General features: G+C 61.8%; 4 protein-coding genes across 4 annotated transcripts; all 4 read left to right on the forward strand.

Annotated features, from left to right (window-relative positions):
• Nucleotides 1–4,482: 4,482 nt before the first annotated feature.
• A1Q1_03769 (uncharacterized protein) lies at nt 4,483–6,627 on the forward strand (the record flags this gene model as incomplete). The annotated part of the gene is made up of 1 exon (XM_014328307.1): nt 4,483–6,627. One exon carries the CDS (start codon nt 4,483–4,485, stop codon nt 6,625–6,627), a length of 2,145 nt encoding a protein of 714 aa, XP_014183782.1.
• A 775-nt stretch (nt 6,628–7,402) lies between these two features.
• A1Q1_03770 (uncharacterized protein) lies at nt 7,403–9,070 on the forward strand (the record flags this gene model as incomplete). The annotated part of the gene is made up of 1 exon (XM_014328308.1): nt 7,403–9,070. One exon carries the CDS (start codon nt 7,403–7,405, stop codon nt 9,068–9,070), a length of 1,668 nt encoding a protein of 555 aa, XP_014183783.1.
• A 1,186-nt stretch (nt 9,071–10,256) lies between these two features.
• A1Q1_03771 (uncharacterized protein) lies at nt 10,257–12,226 on the forward strand (the record flags this gene model as incomplete). Its single annotated transcript, XM_014328309.1, has 3 exons — nt 10,257–11,087; nt 11,167–11,939; nt 11,989–12,226. 3 exons carry the CDS (start codon nt 10,257–10,259, stop codon nt 12,224–12,226), a joined length of 1,842 nt encoding a protein of 613 aa, XP_014183784.1.
• A 1,349-nt stretch (nt 12,227–13,575) lies between these two features.
• A1Q1_03772 (uncharacterized protein) lies at nt 13,576–17,544 on the forward strand (the record flags this gene model as incomplete). The annotated part of the gene is made up of 1 exon (XM_014328310.1): nt 13,576–17,544. One exon carries the CDS (start codon nt 13,576–13,578, stop codon nt 17,542–17,544), a length of 3,969 nt encoding a protein of 1,322 aa, XP_014183785.1.
• Between the last annotated feature and the right edge of the window lie 22 nt (nt 17,545–17,566).

Below are 17,566 nucleotides of genomic sequence, written 5' to 3' on the forward strand. Positions count from 1 at the left end.
GGGGGGGGGGGGCGCTGCAGGGCTGCAGCTCGACGACCAGCTCCTCACAGCAGTCCGCGGACCCGAGCGGCGCGACGCGCATTATCAGTATCAATCCATGCCTATAGTCTAATCTAGCAAACGCTCTTGACGTCGATGCTCTTCTCTCCCTCCTTGCGGCGGCGGAGATGAGCTCCGCCGGCGTAACGTCAAAGGAGGGGTTGTAAACCTGGTTCCACGGCTTCTCGTCGGCACCCACTCCCTCGGGGGAAATGCGCACGACGTCGACGCTGTCCGTCTCGAGATTCTTGCCACGGACGAGGGTCGCCTCGACGGCGGGGCGCTGCTCGATCGTGATCTCAGCGCCGGTCTTGAGGCTCAGGTCGACAGTCGTGACGGGCGCAACGACGACGAAGGGGACGCCGTGCCTCTGCGCGAGCACTGCGGCCTGGTACGTGCCGATCTTGTTTGCCGTGTCGCCGTTGGCGACGATGCGGTCCGCGCCGACGACGACGCCGTCGATGTCCTCGTGCTGCATGAGCGAGCCCAGCATCGTGTCGCACACCATGCACGCGGGAAGCTGGAGCGTGGTGAGCTCAAGCGACGTCAGGCGCGATCCCTGGTGGTACGGCGTCGTCTGGGCGTAGTACGCCGTGTCGAGCTCATCGGCCTCGAAGAGCGCCGTAATGACGCCAATGGCCGTGCCGTAGCCCGAGGTGGCGAGCGAGCCAGTGTTGCACACCGTGATGACCTTGAGGCCCTTCTTGCCCGCGGCCTTGGCGGCCTCGCCGCGCTGCGACCACAGCCACTCGGCGCCCAAGCGGCCCATCTCCCGGTTCCGTGCCAGGTCCTCGTTGTGCACCGCGTAGCACGTCTCCTTGACGCTGTCGAGGAGGGCGGGGGCCGAGGCGGGAGACGCCTCAAGTAGCCGGCGGATGCGGTCCATCGCCTCGCCGAGGTTGACGGCCGTCGGGCGCGAGGACTGCAGGTAGTCCAGCATCGGAAGGAGGTGCGCCTTGACGTCCTCGATGGACTCGAGCTTCGGCGCATCGGTCATCAGGTGCTGGCGGATGGCCAGGGCGGCGAGGGAGGCGATGGCGGGAGCACCGCGGATCTGGCATCAGCTCTTTCTAAGTCTACTTAGCTCTAACGGTCTAGTACAGCAGCTGTACCGCTGTCGTCGTCCAACTCTCCAACTCACCTTCATCGACTTGATGGCGTCGAATGCCTCCTCCGGCGTCTTAACGGGCTCCCAGACGACCTCGTGGGGAAGACGGAGCTGGTCGATAATCTCGACAGCGCCGTTGTCGGAGACGCGCAGGGACGTCATCATCTCGGGGAGCTTGGGCATCTTGCTGGCTTTTGTTGTTGTTGATGAAGGAGAGCCGGAGAGGTGAAAGAAACGTTTCTGAGCTCGTCATTTACGGTGGAGGTCAGGCACGTATCACGTGACTCGTGCAGGTCGCCACTCTGCTGTCGGAGGCATTGTAAGCGTTATGAGGGGCAAGAAGGACGCGAGATGCATATGAGGAGAGTGTGTTCGATTCTGAGTCTGAAGAAATCTGAACAGGCTTTTGTATGGAGATAGGTAGAACAAGGGTTGTAGGCTGTTGAGGATGTGTGAGCTGGTAGAAGGTGGGGTGGTGGCACCCTAGAGCTAGGGTGCAGCCAAGCGCGCACCCTTTGGACGAGTGCGTTTCACCGCGAGGAGAAGCGCACTACGTCGCCCCTGCCTCCAGTCTTCTGGCTGAGAAGCCAGGGGGGTGCATCTTTTCGGGGTCGACAGGCTCTGTTGAATGTTCAGGTGGCTTGCTAGTGCGTCCTCCAGCTCATGTTCGGTCAAGCCTGTGCATCACACAGGCTGACGGGGTACGGCAAGGGTTGGCAGCAGCCAGACCCGAAAGTCGATAGATGCTCTGAGCCGCTCGGAGGACTTCGTGAGCAGTCCAATGGGCACGGAGAGGAGCAGCGTTACATCGTCTGTTTGTTTGGTACACTCCTCACCACGCTGAGCCGAGTGATGATCACATGAGTAGCTGGGAGCAGCGCCGGCAGATCTCCGTCCGACGAGAGTTGGATGCCTGCAACATGGACCGGCGACGGACATTCCATGTGCACGGACGCCCGGCGTCCTTTGGCACTCTCGCAGGGGCTCCTCGCTCCTGCGCGCAGCAAGGGAAGAGCACACCGAACGCGGTACGAAGCACACGACAACTTCGGACCTGATTGAACTTTGCCCGGAGGGAGCCTACACGTCCGATGCACACGCTCTGCCGGCTATGCCGTACGATTCCGGACCAGGAATTCCTCCCCTCTCCAGCTCATGGCCAGACCAGACCTACGCTAACTCTCCACGCAAGAACAGGTGACATCTGTTGGCTCAGCTTCCTGCACTTACCAGAAGAGGTGCAAGGGGAAGAGCCGTAAGAGTGTAATGTGCCTCACTTTGCGTCTCAGCCTACCGACGCCGAGGAGAGGAGACGAAGTGATACGAGTGGTGCTTTAGCTCAGTCGAGTGGACGTCGTAGCCTGCTCAAAGTGCGAGACAGTGATCCGAGAATACGATGAGTCTGCAGTGTGCACACAGACCGGGCCTGATCGCTCGTCAGTTGGTGCGAGGAAAGCATTCGAGGAGGACACGAAAGCAAGCTCCGATGCAGTGCTATGTGTCCGAATACAACCACGGCCAACGGTCAAGCGAAGCAAAGTGAGGCGACATTCAACGCGTCGCACGGCCTCCCTGCCGTAAGAACAAGCTCAGAGTGGGGTCAGCTGGAGGGTCCGGAGGATTGCTCTTTTCGTGTGTTTTCGTCCAGCAGCTACCTCATACTGGCGACTGGATGAAACCCTGCAAATGTAGCAAGAGTGCAAAGTGCTTCGTCTGCATGCTCACGGACATTCGCACGCTGTCGGGGGAGCTTTGGGCAAGCTTTGTGGTTTCTGGAGGTACCCGGCCCACTTGCCTGCAGACTCCAAGCTCAGTGAGGAACGATTGAATGCTCGTCGGCGCGGCGACCAAAGACGGCCACCTGCCAAATGACCGGCGAGCTAAAAGCTGACCGGGTGATGGACAAGCTCGGGGCGAACAACGCACAAGCGCTGTCTGTGCGTCCGTTGTGTGATAGACATTGCTGATGGGCATCGACGCCGAGTAGAGTTTGGCACTGGCCGTGCTGCCTGCCCAGAATACTCTAATCACCTCTTTGATCACTGCTTGCGACGCCCTCATCTCCTCCCAGTCCATTTGGGAAGGTCATGATTACCTGGTCAAGCTTGAGTCGAGGCTCGCTTCGACGTTCGGCGCAGTCGAGGGCAGCAGTTGTTTGCGACGTCCGGGGCACCCAGAATGGACGGTCTCGACCTCGGTGCGGCGTCCCTACTCACAATCACCAAAGCCTGCAGCTAGGGTGCAAGCCAGGATCCAGCGATCCACTGGAGCCAGTGGGCTAGGGTTGCAGGATTGTTGCGAGACACTCGTGACACTCATCGGACACTCGTAGCCAGGTGGACGCGTGCTTACGTCTGTGTCCTGCAGGTTTGCCAGTGACCAGCCTCGTGAGGGAGTGGGTCGGCCTGGGTCAAAGCCAAGGCACCCGGAACTCGATGTGCTTCTGCGGCACACCTGGCGAGGAAAAGCAGAGATGCACACCCAAGCTTCGATTCAGCAGCCCACCCGGTGTGTTCTATCAGACGAGTCACTGGAGCAGAGTTGAGACACCAAACCTAGACTCCTTCAGAATCACACTGCCCTGGAGGTATAACGTACAAGAGCCGATGGACTGGTGCTGGAACTCTACTTGCAAAGGTGCACTTGTGCAATGGTCTGGTGGGCTGGCGGCAGAGGATGCACGAGCGACGCGACAAAACTGAGTTTCAGCCCAAGACCAGGCACGGCCGACGGCAGGCACGTCGCTCCGAACGCGTCCTGAAGGGTGCCAGGGGCGTGATTCTCTGGCAATTCACCTCCCCTCGAGCCCTTCGAGCTGCCCGAACCAGAACATCGATAGCTGGTCTAATGAACTAGGGTCGTCGCTTTCTCTCTGGAGACAGCAGCGTACTCCTCCTCATACCGCTAGTCAGCGTGGGCTGCTTGGCCGCCCGTGCATTGTGCATTGAGTGTCCGTCACGTTTGGCTGTAGGGTAGATGCCGTACGTACTCCGGGCAGGCACACAGGGTTTGCCTGCGATCGCTCACTGTCCCACTACTCACGACTACCTCACGCTCTACGCAAGGCAAAGGTCTCACCATGGCCGCGATCACAGCCTTGGTACGACGTTTGCGGGCTCGTGTTATAAGAGCACACACTGTGTTATCCCGTTCTTCGTCGTCGCTTTGTTCCCCGTCGTTTTCTTGTTCTCTGTCATCTCCCGACAAACAGTCGCTGGTCCGACTGCCTACGATCCTTTCACGAACCACGTTCATTATCTACCCTTTCGCTAGGCCTGCTTCCTCGCTTGCCTAACACTCTTTTCTACGTGAACGGACAGACAAAACCGTAAACGATGTTCAAGGCCGCCATCCTCGGCGCCCTCCTCGCCGCTGCCGGCGTCAGCGCCGTCGACAACCAGGGCGAGGTCTCGTTCGTCCTCGGCGACACGAGCACGCTGCTTTACTCGCGCATGGACCCTCTTGTCAACCCCGGAGAGGTTTCTGGTCACATGCACCAGATCCTCGGCGCGTCCAACTTCCGTGACGTCCTCAGCACTCCGGACGAGATGCAGCGCGCTCACTGCTCTTCGACCAAGGTCCAGGCCGACAAGTCCAACTACTGGACTCCCACTCTCTACTTCATGTGGCCTAACGGAACCTACACCCCTCTTACTTCGGGTACCCGTATCTACTACGACCTGCGTCCCTCCGACGGTGGACAGAAGGTGACTCCCTTCCCCAAGGGACTCCGCATGCTCTCCGGTCTCGCCATGTTCCGTGACGAGGGTGCTGAGCAGTCGCAGGGTGTTCGTATCTCGTACAACCGTGACCCGAACCCGACCCCCAAGTTCATGCCCCGCAAGTACGCCAAGGCGCCCAACCAGGTCATCATGTCGATCTTCTTCCCCCGTTGCGGTCTCCCTGATCAGCGCCTCGACTCGGAGGACCACTTTTCGCACATGGCCCACCCCGTCTCCGGCAACCTGAACGAGTACAACGTCGCGTCCGACAAGTGCCCCGACACGCACCCTATCATGTACCCGAAGGTGCTCATCGAGACCCTGTTCGAACTCACGGACGAGATGAAGAAGCAGTGGAACCCGAACGACTCCAACTTCATCCTGTCCAACGGCGACGTCACTGGTGTCACGTACCACGGCGACTTTATCAACGGTTGGGACACTGATGTTCTCCAGGCCGTCATTGACCAGGACTGCCGCGTCGGCGACAGCCTGGAGAAGTGCCACGCCTTCGACGGCCTGCTCGACAAGGACACGCGCTTCCAGTGCCGCTACCAGGGCCAGATCCTCGACGAGGACATTGGATTCCTCAAGCCCCTCTCGTCTCTCCCCGGCTGCAACCCCAAGTGGAACTGGGAGGACGGACCGGCCAAGCCGACCAACTGCCCCGAGAACAAGCCCAAGCCCGGCTACGTCAACCCTCAGTACCAGCTCAACTTCTTCTACCGCCAGCACATCCCCATCTCGATGCAGGGCTCGGGTGTGGACCCGACCACGATCGGCCTCGGTGACTGTGCCAGTGCCTCGCGCGGTTACGGCTGCAACGTCACGCCCTGGGGCACCATGGATATCCAGAACAGCAACGAGATCAAGCCCGTCGACCAGCCGATGCAGATCAACGCTCCCGCCAGCGCCGAGATGCCCGCCGACCTGCCGATGGAGCTGGGAACCGCCGAGCACCCGACCGTGAACGGCATGTTTGACACGACCGAGTTCCGCGGGCTGACCGCCGACCGTCCCGTCGACCTGGCGCAGGCGACCAAGGGCGCCGGCGATGGACACTACGAAGCTGAGAACGCCTGCGAGCGCCAGGCCAAGCTCCTCCTCCCCTGTGGCCAGTTCCAGCGCAAGGTTGGCATCTTTGGAAACTCGACCGAGTTCCGTACCGGTGGCGGTGAGGACAAGCCGGTCGACACCGGCGCCAAGGCCAAGGCTGCTACCTCCTCTGCTGCCTCTGGCTTCAACGCTCTCCCCACCGGCAACACGGCCGACTCGCCCGCCTCGACCGAGCCCAACCTCGGCAACAACTTCATCGCCGACAACGACGCGACGCTCTACAATGCCGACGCTCCCATGGACCTCGAGCCGGACGCGCCTGACTCTTCCGCTTCCGTCTCGGGCTCTGCCTCTGCTTCGGGCTCTGTTTCTCCTTCTGCCTCTGCCTCTGCCTCTGCCTCTGGCTCCGCCGCTGCCTCCGCTTCGGGCTCCGCCGCCTCTGGCTCCGCTTCAGTCTCATCCGTCGCTCCCTCTGGTTCCGCCTCGGCTGCCCCCTCTGCCTCGGGCAGCTCGGCCAGCAGCGCTATTAACTCCAGCGAGCCCACCGCCTCTTCCGCGGCCAGCTCGGCCGTCTACTCTGGCGGGCCCACTTCTGCTTCTTCTGCTTCCGCCGCGCCCCAGAAGACGGGCAAGAAGGGCAAGAAGTGCCGCGCCGGCGCCAAGAAGCACCGCCGCTCCCGCCTGCGTCTTGCTTCGCACTAAGGGAGTCGCATGCTTGTCGCTGCAAAGCAACTTGCAACCTCACATCTGCTAGTCAGATTCTAATGTATCCCCTGCATATCGATATTACCCCTAACTTCTGTAGCTGCTGTGCAGATGCATTCTTCTCTTACCTCTTGCTGCATGCTGAGAAACATCGTGACCCGGCATGGTATGTCCTTTCACCGGTGATAAACATCGACGGGCGAGGTTGAAAGATGTGATGATAAGCCCTCGGCAATTAACCAACGCTAAGACATGCACTCCAAACGTACTCTCGCTTATCAATCTCCGATCCATGCTCCACACACTCTCATTCCGTATCGACAGTCACGCCATGCATTCCAGATCGCATTCAATCGTCCTTCGGCGTGTAAGTGCTGGGTGAAGTGATCGTGTCGACCACGTGACCGCCAGATTAATTCGGAAAGGACTCACACGTGATGCGGGACTCCACACTTCATGACGATCCTCTCGCCATCGATGGCGTGCTCGCTGAAAGTTCGGAGTGGCCAGAACCTCAGGCTCTCATCGCTCAGGATGCGAACCGGCATACTGGGGCGACGACCGGGGATTGAGTTCATTGCTGACACACGACCGCTTGCACGCCGACACAGACAGCGAGCACCGGGTTAATACTTATCTCTTTGACGCTTCTCTTTCGCTTTCTTCCTGTGCATACACCAGTCGCCACACTCTTCAACGAACAACCCACGACCCAACGCTACACCACCAAAAAACGAACAGTCTTCAACGGCTGAAGTAACGACCGAACGCCATGCCCCGCCCCCGCGCCCTGCATCTCCCGTCGGCGCCGAAGCCGCGCGTGCCCCCGCGCAAGCCGCACCTGTCCAAGTTCCACCTCGACAGTGCCGCGTTCGCGCAGGCGTCCCCCGCCCCCATATCCGCCACACCGCCCTTCATTCCTCCTTCCGCTCCCCAGATCCCGCCCCGGCGGCGACCAGCGTTCTCGCCCGGCGGTTTCGGCCTGGCATCGGCGCAGGTCCAGCGGCCCGACTCCCTCCGTCAAGCGCAGGACAAGATGAAGGCAGCTGCGAAGCCGCAGGAGGCACAGGAGCAGGACGAGATGCTCATGAAGGAGGAGAACTCGGAGGCCGAGGCATGCTACGTGCCCCCGCCTACGACGCTGCACTACCACTCCGAGACCGACCTGCCCTTGACGTACTCGCCGACTGCGCTGCCGCCCTACTCGATAGCGTACGAGACGTGGGGCAAGTTGAATGCCGACAAGTCGAACGCCATCTTGATCCACACCGGCCTCAGTGCCAGCTCGCACGTCGCGAGTGGCGGCAACGACGTCGCGGGCGAAACGGCGAGCAAGCCGGGATGGTGGGAGGACTTTGTCGGTCCCGGCAAGAGTATTGACACAGACCGTTTCTATGTCATTTGCACCAACGTCCTCGGCGGATGCTTTGGCAGCACGGGCCCGTCGTCGCCGTATCCCCCGGGAGACGGCCATGTGCGCTGGGCGACCCGCTTTCCCCTCCTCAGCATTCACGACATGGCGCGCGCGCAGCTGTCGCTCCTTGACAACCTCGGTATCGAAAAGCTGTACGCCTCCATCGGCAGCTCCATGGGCGGCATGACGTCGCTGTCGCTCGCGTATCTGGCTCCCGAACGCGTCGCGCGTGTGGCCAGCATCTCCGCCTCTGCCCGTTCCGGTCTGCAGGGCGTCGGCATGCGCTACGCGCAGCGCAGCGTGCTCATGGCCGATCCGAACTGGAACAGGGGGTTCTACTACGACGGCGTTCCCCCGCACGAGGGCATGAAGCTCGCCCGCCAAATCGCGACGATCACCTACCGCTCGGGCCCAGAGTGGGAGCAGCGGTTCGGGCGCCGCATGCGTTCCGCCGAAGAGGGGGCCGAGCCCCGCCTGTCCCCCGACTTCCTGATCGAGACGTACCTCGACCACCAGGGCGAGCGCTTCTGCCTCACGTATGACGCCAACAGCCTCATCTACCTGAGCAAGGCGATGGACCTGTTCGACATGACGGCGCCGGCGCTCCAGGAGCTCGCGGACAAGTACGCCAAGAGCTACCCCGACGCCAACCCCTTCCCGTACCCCACCGACCCGGTCGGTGTGAGTGCGTCGCCCTTCCCGGGCGCTACGCGTGATGGCAGCGAGGAGGAGCACGGCCACGGCAAGCCGATCAAGGAGCACCGCATCATTCCCACCTCGAAGAGTCCCCATCTCCACGATCTCGCCCAGGGACTCGCGCGTCTCAAGGGCATTCCCGCGCTCGTGCTTGGTGTTCAGAGCGATGTGCTGTTTGATGTTGAGCAGCAGAGGGAACTCGCAGACGCACTCAAGATGGCAGGCAACAAGGAGGTCACATACTATGAGCTCGGCGGAGTTTGGGGACACGACACGTTCCTCCTCGACGTGCAGAATGTCGGAGGAGCTATTCGTGGATGGCTCCACTGAGCGCCGAGTCGAGCGTCAGCGAGACGAGGCTGTCTCAGCCAAAGCGGACCTGTTGTAAGCAGCCCTCAAAAGTTGAAGACGTAGGCGAAGGCGACGTCGACGGCCAAGTCGATCCAGCGAAGTGACGACGAAAGCGTAAAACGTAGAAACCCACTTTAGTTGTACTGTTAGTGTCCTCTTGAAAGGATGAGAGAGAGAAGAAGAAGTGTAGTACCACCCCCCCACAATCCCAATATATATATATCATTTGTACCGCTGTAGTTTTGCGATGGCGAGCTCGGCGGGCATGCATTCTCCTAGCAACCAATTTGCACCAGAGAAGAAATACAGAAGTGAGAGGGGGAGGAAGGAGGGAGGGCTGGAGCAGATCGGGAGGAGATGACGTGAGACCTGGGACGGGAAGGATGGCTAGTTCTTGACTACCACCAGTCGAGGGGAGGTGACAGCTGATCGACGGTTCAGTTTATGCTTCACTGGTGCTCCAACGCGTTTACGACACTGCCACCGAGAGTTCTCTAAGCTTTGAGGTCGCCCAATAATGCCCCGCAGTACATGCCAGCATGCCTTGACAGACCATGGGTATGTAGCAAGACGAGAACTGCCATCGGTCTAAGACGTCTATCTCCGGTACACAGACATCGAAGCAAACCCTAATGCACGTTGTTATCGTAAATGACGCAATGACGCAGGCTGCAGCTTGGAGACAATTCGTCCTGTCTCCCTCGTCTTCCTCTATCCCTCCTCTCTTCTCCTGATCGTTCGGATATCGTCCTTAGCCTCACATCAGTTCCGTATCTGCTACGGCACTGGCGAGTACTACGCTACGGAGCAACAAGTCTACACTCGGCAGTGTACGCCGGAACCGAGACCACAAAGTCAACACCTCGTGGTCACCATAAACAGGACACAACTCCGAGCATACGCGGCTACCACTCTAGTTGATTGGAGGGGACTCTGAGCAACTCCAACCGTAGCGTCGGAGCTCAGCGTTCTCTGCATTAGATCTCTCGTTGCCCATCTCAGCCTGATCGAGTCTCAATCCTTGACAACTCTCTGACCGCCCCATTCCCCGGTCCGACATCCGACGAACTTTCCAGTTCACACCTCCACTCGGTCGGCCTCCACTTTCCCAAACGCTCCTCTACATTTCCTCTCCACCACCTCTCCCATCCTCCACCACAACGTAATGCCGCTCAAGGCCTGCGGCTCAAACGGCTGGGGCCAACTCGGCCTCGCGTCCAAGGACGACATATCGACCTTTGCCGGGGTGCAGATGCCTCTGCCGACTCAGCCTGGTGCCGTTCTAGACCTGGCGAGTGGGAGTTCGCACACTCTGCTTTTGTTGCGGACAACAGTTCCGAGCACGTCGGCGGTGCATGCCGAAACGGCCGCCGTGGCCGAAGCACACCGGCCACCCCGTCCGAGCCCGCTGGCTCAATCAGACGACGAGGATGACGTAGAAGATGACAACGATCCACCGAGCTCTGTCCACTCCTCCGTGACCCCCGGCTCTCCAACGGCCCCGACGCACCTGGCCGCTCCGCAGCCCGTGCCTGCCCCGTCTTCTGCGACTACGGCACCCGCTGCAGCGACTTCAGCTACGGGCCGATCCCGCGCCGTCAGCTCGGCGAAGAAGCCCCTCCTGCCCTGGGGCCGGAACGTGCTCCTGGCAACGGGGACGAACACGCACGGCCAGCTGGGCCCGAACTGCGTGCTGTGGAACGAAACCAAGGAGTGGCTCACGTTCAAGGAACTCGACCTCCTCACGCCGCTGCGCGAGACACTGCGCCTCGACCCCGAGCAGTGGCATCCCGTCAAAGTGGCCTGTACGTGGTCCACGTCCTTTGTGGTGTATGAGCGATTGCCGGACTGTCCGCCGTCGTCCTCCTTCCCTACTGCTTCTAGGTCCAGTCTTGCGCCCGGGGCTGCCGGGACCACAACGGGTTTGGACTCGGGACCGGCGTCCAGCTCAGCCTCAACCTCAGGCGAGGAAGAGCCGATTCACGTGCTCGTCGTAGTCGGCTCAAACGACTTCGGGGAACGCGCGCACGCGCCCGAGTTCGGGGGCGAGATCAACATCATCGGCCGCTTCGCAGCGGCACGTCGTGATTGTGCTGGACGGGCCGAATGGGCAGAGAGTCCTCGGCTGGGGCGGCGCGCGGCACGGGCAGCTCGGGCACGCGCAGACCATCACGGAGACCATGGGCAACCTCACGATCAGGGAGACGGTGGAGACCGGTCCAGACTTTCCAATCACGAATGGGGATAGGCCCGAACTGCCCCCTAGGCCTCCAAGGCCTGCCGCGACTGCCGCCGACACTGGCGCCAAAGCTGCCGCGGGCGATGCGGGGAGGGGCAAGCCCGATGCAAAGGGGAAAGGCAAGGCGGCCTCGCGCCCGGCGCCCGCCGCGCCGCGCTCCAGCACCCCCGTCCCGATCCCCGTGTCGGGGACAGTGCGCCAGGTCGCCGTCGGGGCCGCACACACCCTCATCCTGACCGATCGGCTCTATGCCTTTGGCTCAGACGCGAAGGGCCAGATCCGGGGTCTGAACGGGCTCGAGGCCGAGCAGATCGCAGCGAGCTGGAACGGGTCCTACGTCCTCAAATCTGGACAGTTGAGAGCACAGGGCGCAGATACGCATGGCCAGCTCTGTGGCGCGGGCACTAATGGCGGAGAAGTTAGTTTGCCGTTCGACGCGCAGGTTAAGCGCATTGTGGCGGGGTCGGAACATTTGCTTGTTGTCCTTCAGGACGGGACGCTGCTGGCAGGAGGGTGGAATGAGCATGGCAACCTTGGGCTCGGGGATGAGCGAGACAGAGATGCGCTGGTCGAGGTGCCCGGCGTCACGGCGATGCGGGCTTGGGCGGGGTGCGCGACGAGCTTTGTCGTGTAGACTCCGACTGAGTTGGCTCATAAGCCCCTTCGGTCAGCAAGCATGGTCGTCACATTCCGTCGGCGTTCTACGGCGCCTCGAGAAGACCGTCTCCGCTTCCCTCGTCATCGCCTTAGCACCTCTCACCGACCCGCAATGCATTCGACCAAATGTTCAATTCCTGCAGCATCTGTATCCAAGACCAAGTCGACATCCGCACACACTCCACTATGAACTTCGGATTTGTGAGAACTACGGGTCTCGTCAAGATCCAACCACATGAACTACGACTATCCGGCTCTGTCCCGGCCCGACGTGACCGACTAGACGGGACATATCACCGTCCAAGCACAGCTAAGCACAGCTACTGTGCGTCTGGCCCAGCTGAACCCCGTCAGTCCCAGCTCGCACAACCCTGAAGTTGACATGTCCAGAGACGCCGAGGCGTCAGCTCGAGCCAGGGACATTCCGCATCCCCCCTCCATGGCGCGCATGGCGTCCGCTGGAATCTGCCGTTTTGAAACATCGAACACGCACAGTTGCCCGCAGCGCTGCAAACACAGACACCAAACAACCCATTGTCCACAGCATATCATGCAGAAATCATTACAAAGGTCGGACAACCAGGGCCGGCAGGAAACACAGGATACAGCAGGGGGTTAAATTGGACGCGGCACGGACAGCTTGCGCAGTGGGTTTGGCCTTTCCTCTGGAACCGTCAATCGACCATCACTCAGAGCCACAGCGCGCAGAGGGCAGGACACAGGAATGCAGAACTGCCAGTAGGCATAACTGACGATGGCGCTACGCCACAGCATAACGGACCGACTGTCTGCATGTCTGGCGCACCACGGCTGACTGGCGGATGTCACGACACAGCAGGGATAGTCGAGCGACACACAGACGAGTTTACTGACTGCGGAACGGGTGCGCCCGGCATGCAGCACGCTCGAACGGGGTTCTCGGGTTCTCGCCACTGCGTTCATCGAGGATGATCAAACGGCCATGCGGCATGACGCAGACGGAGCGTGACGTCGGACGTGGGCTCCGCTCTACTTGGACTCTGCTGCTCTGACGCACGGAGACTGGAGAGTGTGATACGCAAATTGCGAGAATGAGATAGGCTCGACGCATCTCGATCGTGTGTGTGTGTGCCAACTGCGCACACCTTGGACACTACGGACGCGCACGAGCCGCCGCTTGATCCTGGGACTAGGCTGCATGGGCTATTCCAGGCCGCACTGTCCGTCCACTCCACTGCTTCACTGCGTTCCAACTGCCGTCGACCTGCATGCATACATGCAACTGGAGTGGGAGAGCACACGCCAAGCCACGCAACCCGCACACCCGAGTACCCCGCAGCACAGTCCTCACTCCGGCTTTGCTCCAACTTTTCGTCTTCCTTCCATGCTCACACCCTCATCCTTCCATCACACTGCACACTGACTCATACTCCCTTCTGACTCTCCTTGCACACACATACACACTCTCACAGACTCATACCCTCCCGACCCATCACACACTCTCTCACATCAACACACATACCCACCACCATCATCAGCCAGCAACAACAACAACAACACACACACGCACACACCGATACCCACCCACACACTCCCACCCCAACAAGACATGGCGTGGGACGACAAACCCGCCACCGAGATATCCTACCCGCCCTACTCGCCTTCCCCCTCCGAGATCGAGGCACACCGCACCAAGAACGCACGCATCGAGGCGTGGACCAAAGCCCTCCCCGAGCCGCACCCCGGAAGCGGAGCGTCTGTCGGCGCACACTCGGCACAGTGGAGTGACCGCGCACCGTCCAACGCTTCTGGCCCGAGCGCATCGCGTGACCCACGATACGCACACCCGTTCGCTGCTGCCGGCCCCGGTGTGCGTCCCCCTCTTCCTCACCCTCCACAGCTCGAGATTCACCGTCGACCACCACGCGGCACACCCGTTGCGCCGCTTCTCGCCCAGAGCCCGTTGCACGACTACGCTGCAGACTATGAGCTTCCTCGTGCCGACCACTTGGTCAACCCCGTCCATGGAGGTCCGACTGGTGGGCCCGGTACAATGCGCTCCCGCCGCGAGGCGTACTTTGCCGCTGCGCTTGACCTTCCCCTCGACATGATCACGGAGGCGTTGCCGAACAATCTCGAGCGAGAGCTGCACATGTACCAACACCCTCAGCAGTGGGAGGCGCCGCAACAGCAGCTGCACCCCAGCGACGAGAAGCGCGGCGGGTTCCGCTCCCTCCTTGGCCGGTCCAAGAGCCAGGTCAGCCTGAAGCACTCGGGTCCTCCATCTGCCTCATCCAGCGAACGCTCAGCCCGCGGCATCAGCCTCGATCCGGCCGCCGCTGCAGGAACGGCCGGCACACTCTCCAAGATGCGCTCGATGGACGCCAAGCTCCTCCAGCGTGCGTCCATGTCTGGCTCGATGAATCCCGTGACTGGGAACGGAGGTCAAGGAATGCAAGAAGGCGCGTGGAGAAACACCCATGGGCCGGTTCCGGCGCCGGGGCCGGGTCCAAGTGGACCCAACAATCCGCCCAGCATGGCCAGGAATGGCAGCCTCGCGCGCAGCAAGTCGCAGATCCACACGGCCCACGCCGGTCCCTCCGCTCCACCTGTCTCTTTCCGCAATGATCCTGCTCCTGCTGAGAATGGCGAGCCCGTCGTTCAGCTCACACGCCGTACGTCTTCGCGTGGTGCTCTCGGGCAGAAACCTGTGCGCGGCCAGTCACGCACATCTTCCCCGCACCACCCGGACGCCACCCAGCAGACGCCAGCGGCTGCGCCTGCCGCACCCGTTGCCACTCCCGGCGTGCTCACGAACAACAACGGACCGCGGGCAAACGGCAATGCAATTGGTGCTGTTGAAACGAGGACTTCGGATCATAAAAAGGAGAATGCGCCCGTGAAAGAAACACACACCCGGGAGGCTCGTGCACCCGTCCTACCGAGCAAGGCTGGCCCCGTCAAGCCTTTAGAGGCTCAAACGAGGACCGCGTCCAAAGCGCCACCCGCGCTGCCAACCGTGGTCGTCACGACGCCACCAGATGAAGGAAGCAAGCGAGTCAAGGCTTCTGTCACAAAGGGGTCGAAGGCAAACACGCCGGCTGGTCTGCCAAAACGCACCTCGAGTATATCACGCGCTCAGAAGCCATCTCGCTCCACATCCTCGCCTGCTCTTGCTTCAGCTTCATTACCTTCTGCGCCCGCGCCTGCTACACATCCGGCACCTCCCGCGCCCCAGTCCAAGTCCCAGCCTCCTTCTCCTTCCCGAGCCTCTGCGCACAGCCCAGGTCCGGCTCAGAAGAAGTCGGTGCCTGCCCCGACTAAGGAGAACAAGCGCTCCGAGCCGGCCGGTGAAGCGTCCAAGCGGCAGCCGAAGAGTAGAGTGTTCTCGTGGCTGCCGTCACGGAAGGCGGTGGAAGGCAAGGAGAACAAGACGAAGGCGCCGGCGTCAAATTCATCACGACGCAAGGATGATCTGGGACAGTCACAGCCAGCAGTGGTGGCCGCAGGAGGTGCAGCAGCCGGTCAATCCGCGCAACGATCCGCCGCTCAACCAGTACTGCATGGTCAGTCTAAGCAACCTTCCAATCTGTCTCACCACCAGCCGCCCGCGCCGGCACCCGAAACGCACGTCCACCATGCTGAAACGATGATGCAGCCTCCGCTCGCCTCCGAGTCCGAGCAGAGGTTTTACACGCCTCCTCTGAATTTGCCTGAGCAGACGCGAGTTCAACAGCAGAACGTTGGCGTCCCACCATCTGGCTACGAGTGGATTCCACAACAGCAGCCTCCGATGGCGACTGGTCAGCTCCCGCCTGGAGCGATGCCAATGGCGCCGGCGCCGGCGCCGCAGCCAGCCCAGTACGGCGTTCAGCAAGGCTACCCGCCCCAGCCGGACCCATATGCTTACGCAGGTCAACCGCTTCCCGAGATCCCGGCGCACCCGGCGCATCCTCCGATGACGATGCGGCCGCCAACGGCTCCGGCGTACCCTGCGATCCCCCAGGCGACTGGCACCGTGCCACCTCCGACTGAGGCAGCGAGGCGGTGGCTCCCGCCCATGTTCAACGGACCGAGCGCGGAGAGAGGGGATGAGAGGCAAAAGCGTATGTCCACACATGAAGACAACACCAACCTCAAGAAGCAGGTTTCTTCCACTGGCACGGCCACCGAGGACGGCACCATGTACCGAACGGACCCCACCAGCGTCGTTTCGATGTCTTTAGTGAGCGGCAATATCTCCCATTCAGCTTCTTTGGCGGACGGCATGAAGCTCAATACGCTGGACATGAGCAAGGTCCAGGAGCGCCTGGCCACGGGCACGACGACCGCGAGCGCCGCGAGCCCGATCAGCCCCCTCGACCCGCAGGGTATATCGACCCCGGCGAAGGACGGCCCCGTCACGCCGCCCCGGAGCGCTACGCAGATCACACTTGGGTCGGGTTTCACCCCTTTGAGAGTTTCGGATCTGTTCGGCGGCGCCGGGAGCGAGAGCGACGGAATGCCGATGATGCGGAGCGTGAGCGGGAACAGCGCGAGTGGGAAGATCGCCGACAGCAACGCCGCGCCGAACGGCGAGAAAGGCGGGAGCGACGGCGCGAGCTCCGCCGCGCCGAGCGACGACACGCGAAAGAACGCCTGCGCGCCTGGCACGCCGAGCAAAGACGCGAGCTCGCCGAGCTCCTCGAGCGCGACTGGCGAGACCGGGGCAGCCGCGCTGACACCGAGCAAGTTCGATCTGCGCGGCAAGAGCTGGAGCGAGACGGAGCGGTCGTGCCACGAGTCGACGCCGAGCGTGTCCGAGCCGATCGCGATCGAGGCCAAAGCTGCCGCAGCTGCCCCCGCGCCCGCCCCCTCCGCCGCCGAAGGACGAGGTCGACGTCCCGGACATCGGGCCGGACTGGCTCGAGCTGGGTCCGGAGTACGGCCTCGAGGGCCAGGTGTACTTACACCACTGCGGGAGTCTGAGGGTGTTAGAGCGCGTCGTCGAGGAGGACGAGGAGGCCCCGGTGCCGAAACCGAAACCGGTCGCGCCCAAGGTCGTCTGGCAAGCAGACCCGACAGCCCCGCCCCCGCCGCAGAGAACGGGACGACCAAGACGTGGCAGCGGTTCCGCGCAGCCATCGCCACGGTCTGGGGAGAGGGCTATGCCCAGGGTCTCGCCGACGCAAGTCAGGTCAATGGGGCCGGACCACCCCTTCGACAGGCTTCCCGACATGGACGAGATGATGGCGGGCGCAGGCCCGTCTCCAGCCGGGGCAGTGGCGGCGGAAGTCGGACCGCTCGGGGCACTCGGGCTGTCTCTCGGCCCGGCGATTACCCTCAACACGAACGACACGAGCGGCACGAGCGGAAGCACCGCCTTTTCGGGGAGCGCAGAGGCAGAAATGACGACTGGCGAGGCACACAGCACACCGTCTCCAGCGCGCCGTCCGCCTCAAGTCATCGTGATCGGCGCAGAGACAGAGGGTGGAGAGTCTGGCGCGAGGACGGGTCAGAACATACCCAGGTCGACGTAATTTGTCCGCATCGCTGGTGTAAGGGGTGGAGGGCTGTCGGCGGGCGGTGCAGACACTAGCGTGCGCAGCGAGCACAGCGAG

This window comes from Trichosporon asahii (assembly GCF_000293215.1).
Source record: "Trichosporon asahii var. asahii CBS 2479 unplaced genomic scaffold scaffold00004, whole genome shotgun sequence".
Classification (NCBI taxonomy): Eukaryota; Fungi; Basidiomycota; class Tremellomycetes; order Trichosporonales; family Trichosporonaceae; genus Trichosporon; species Trichosporon asahii.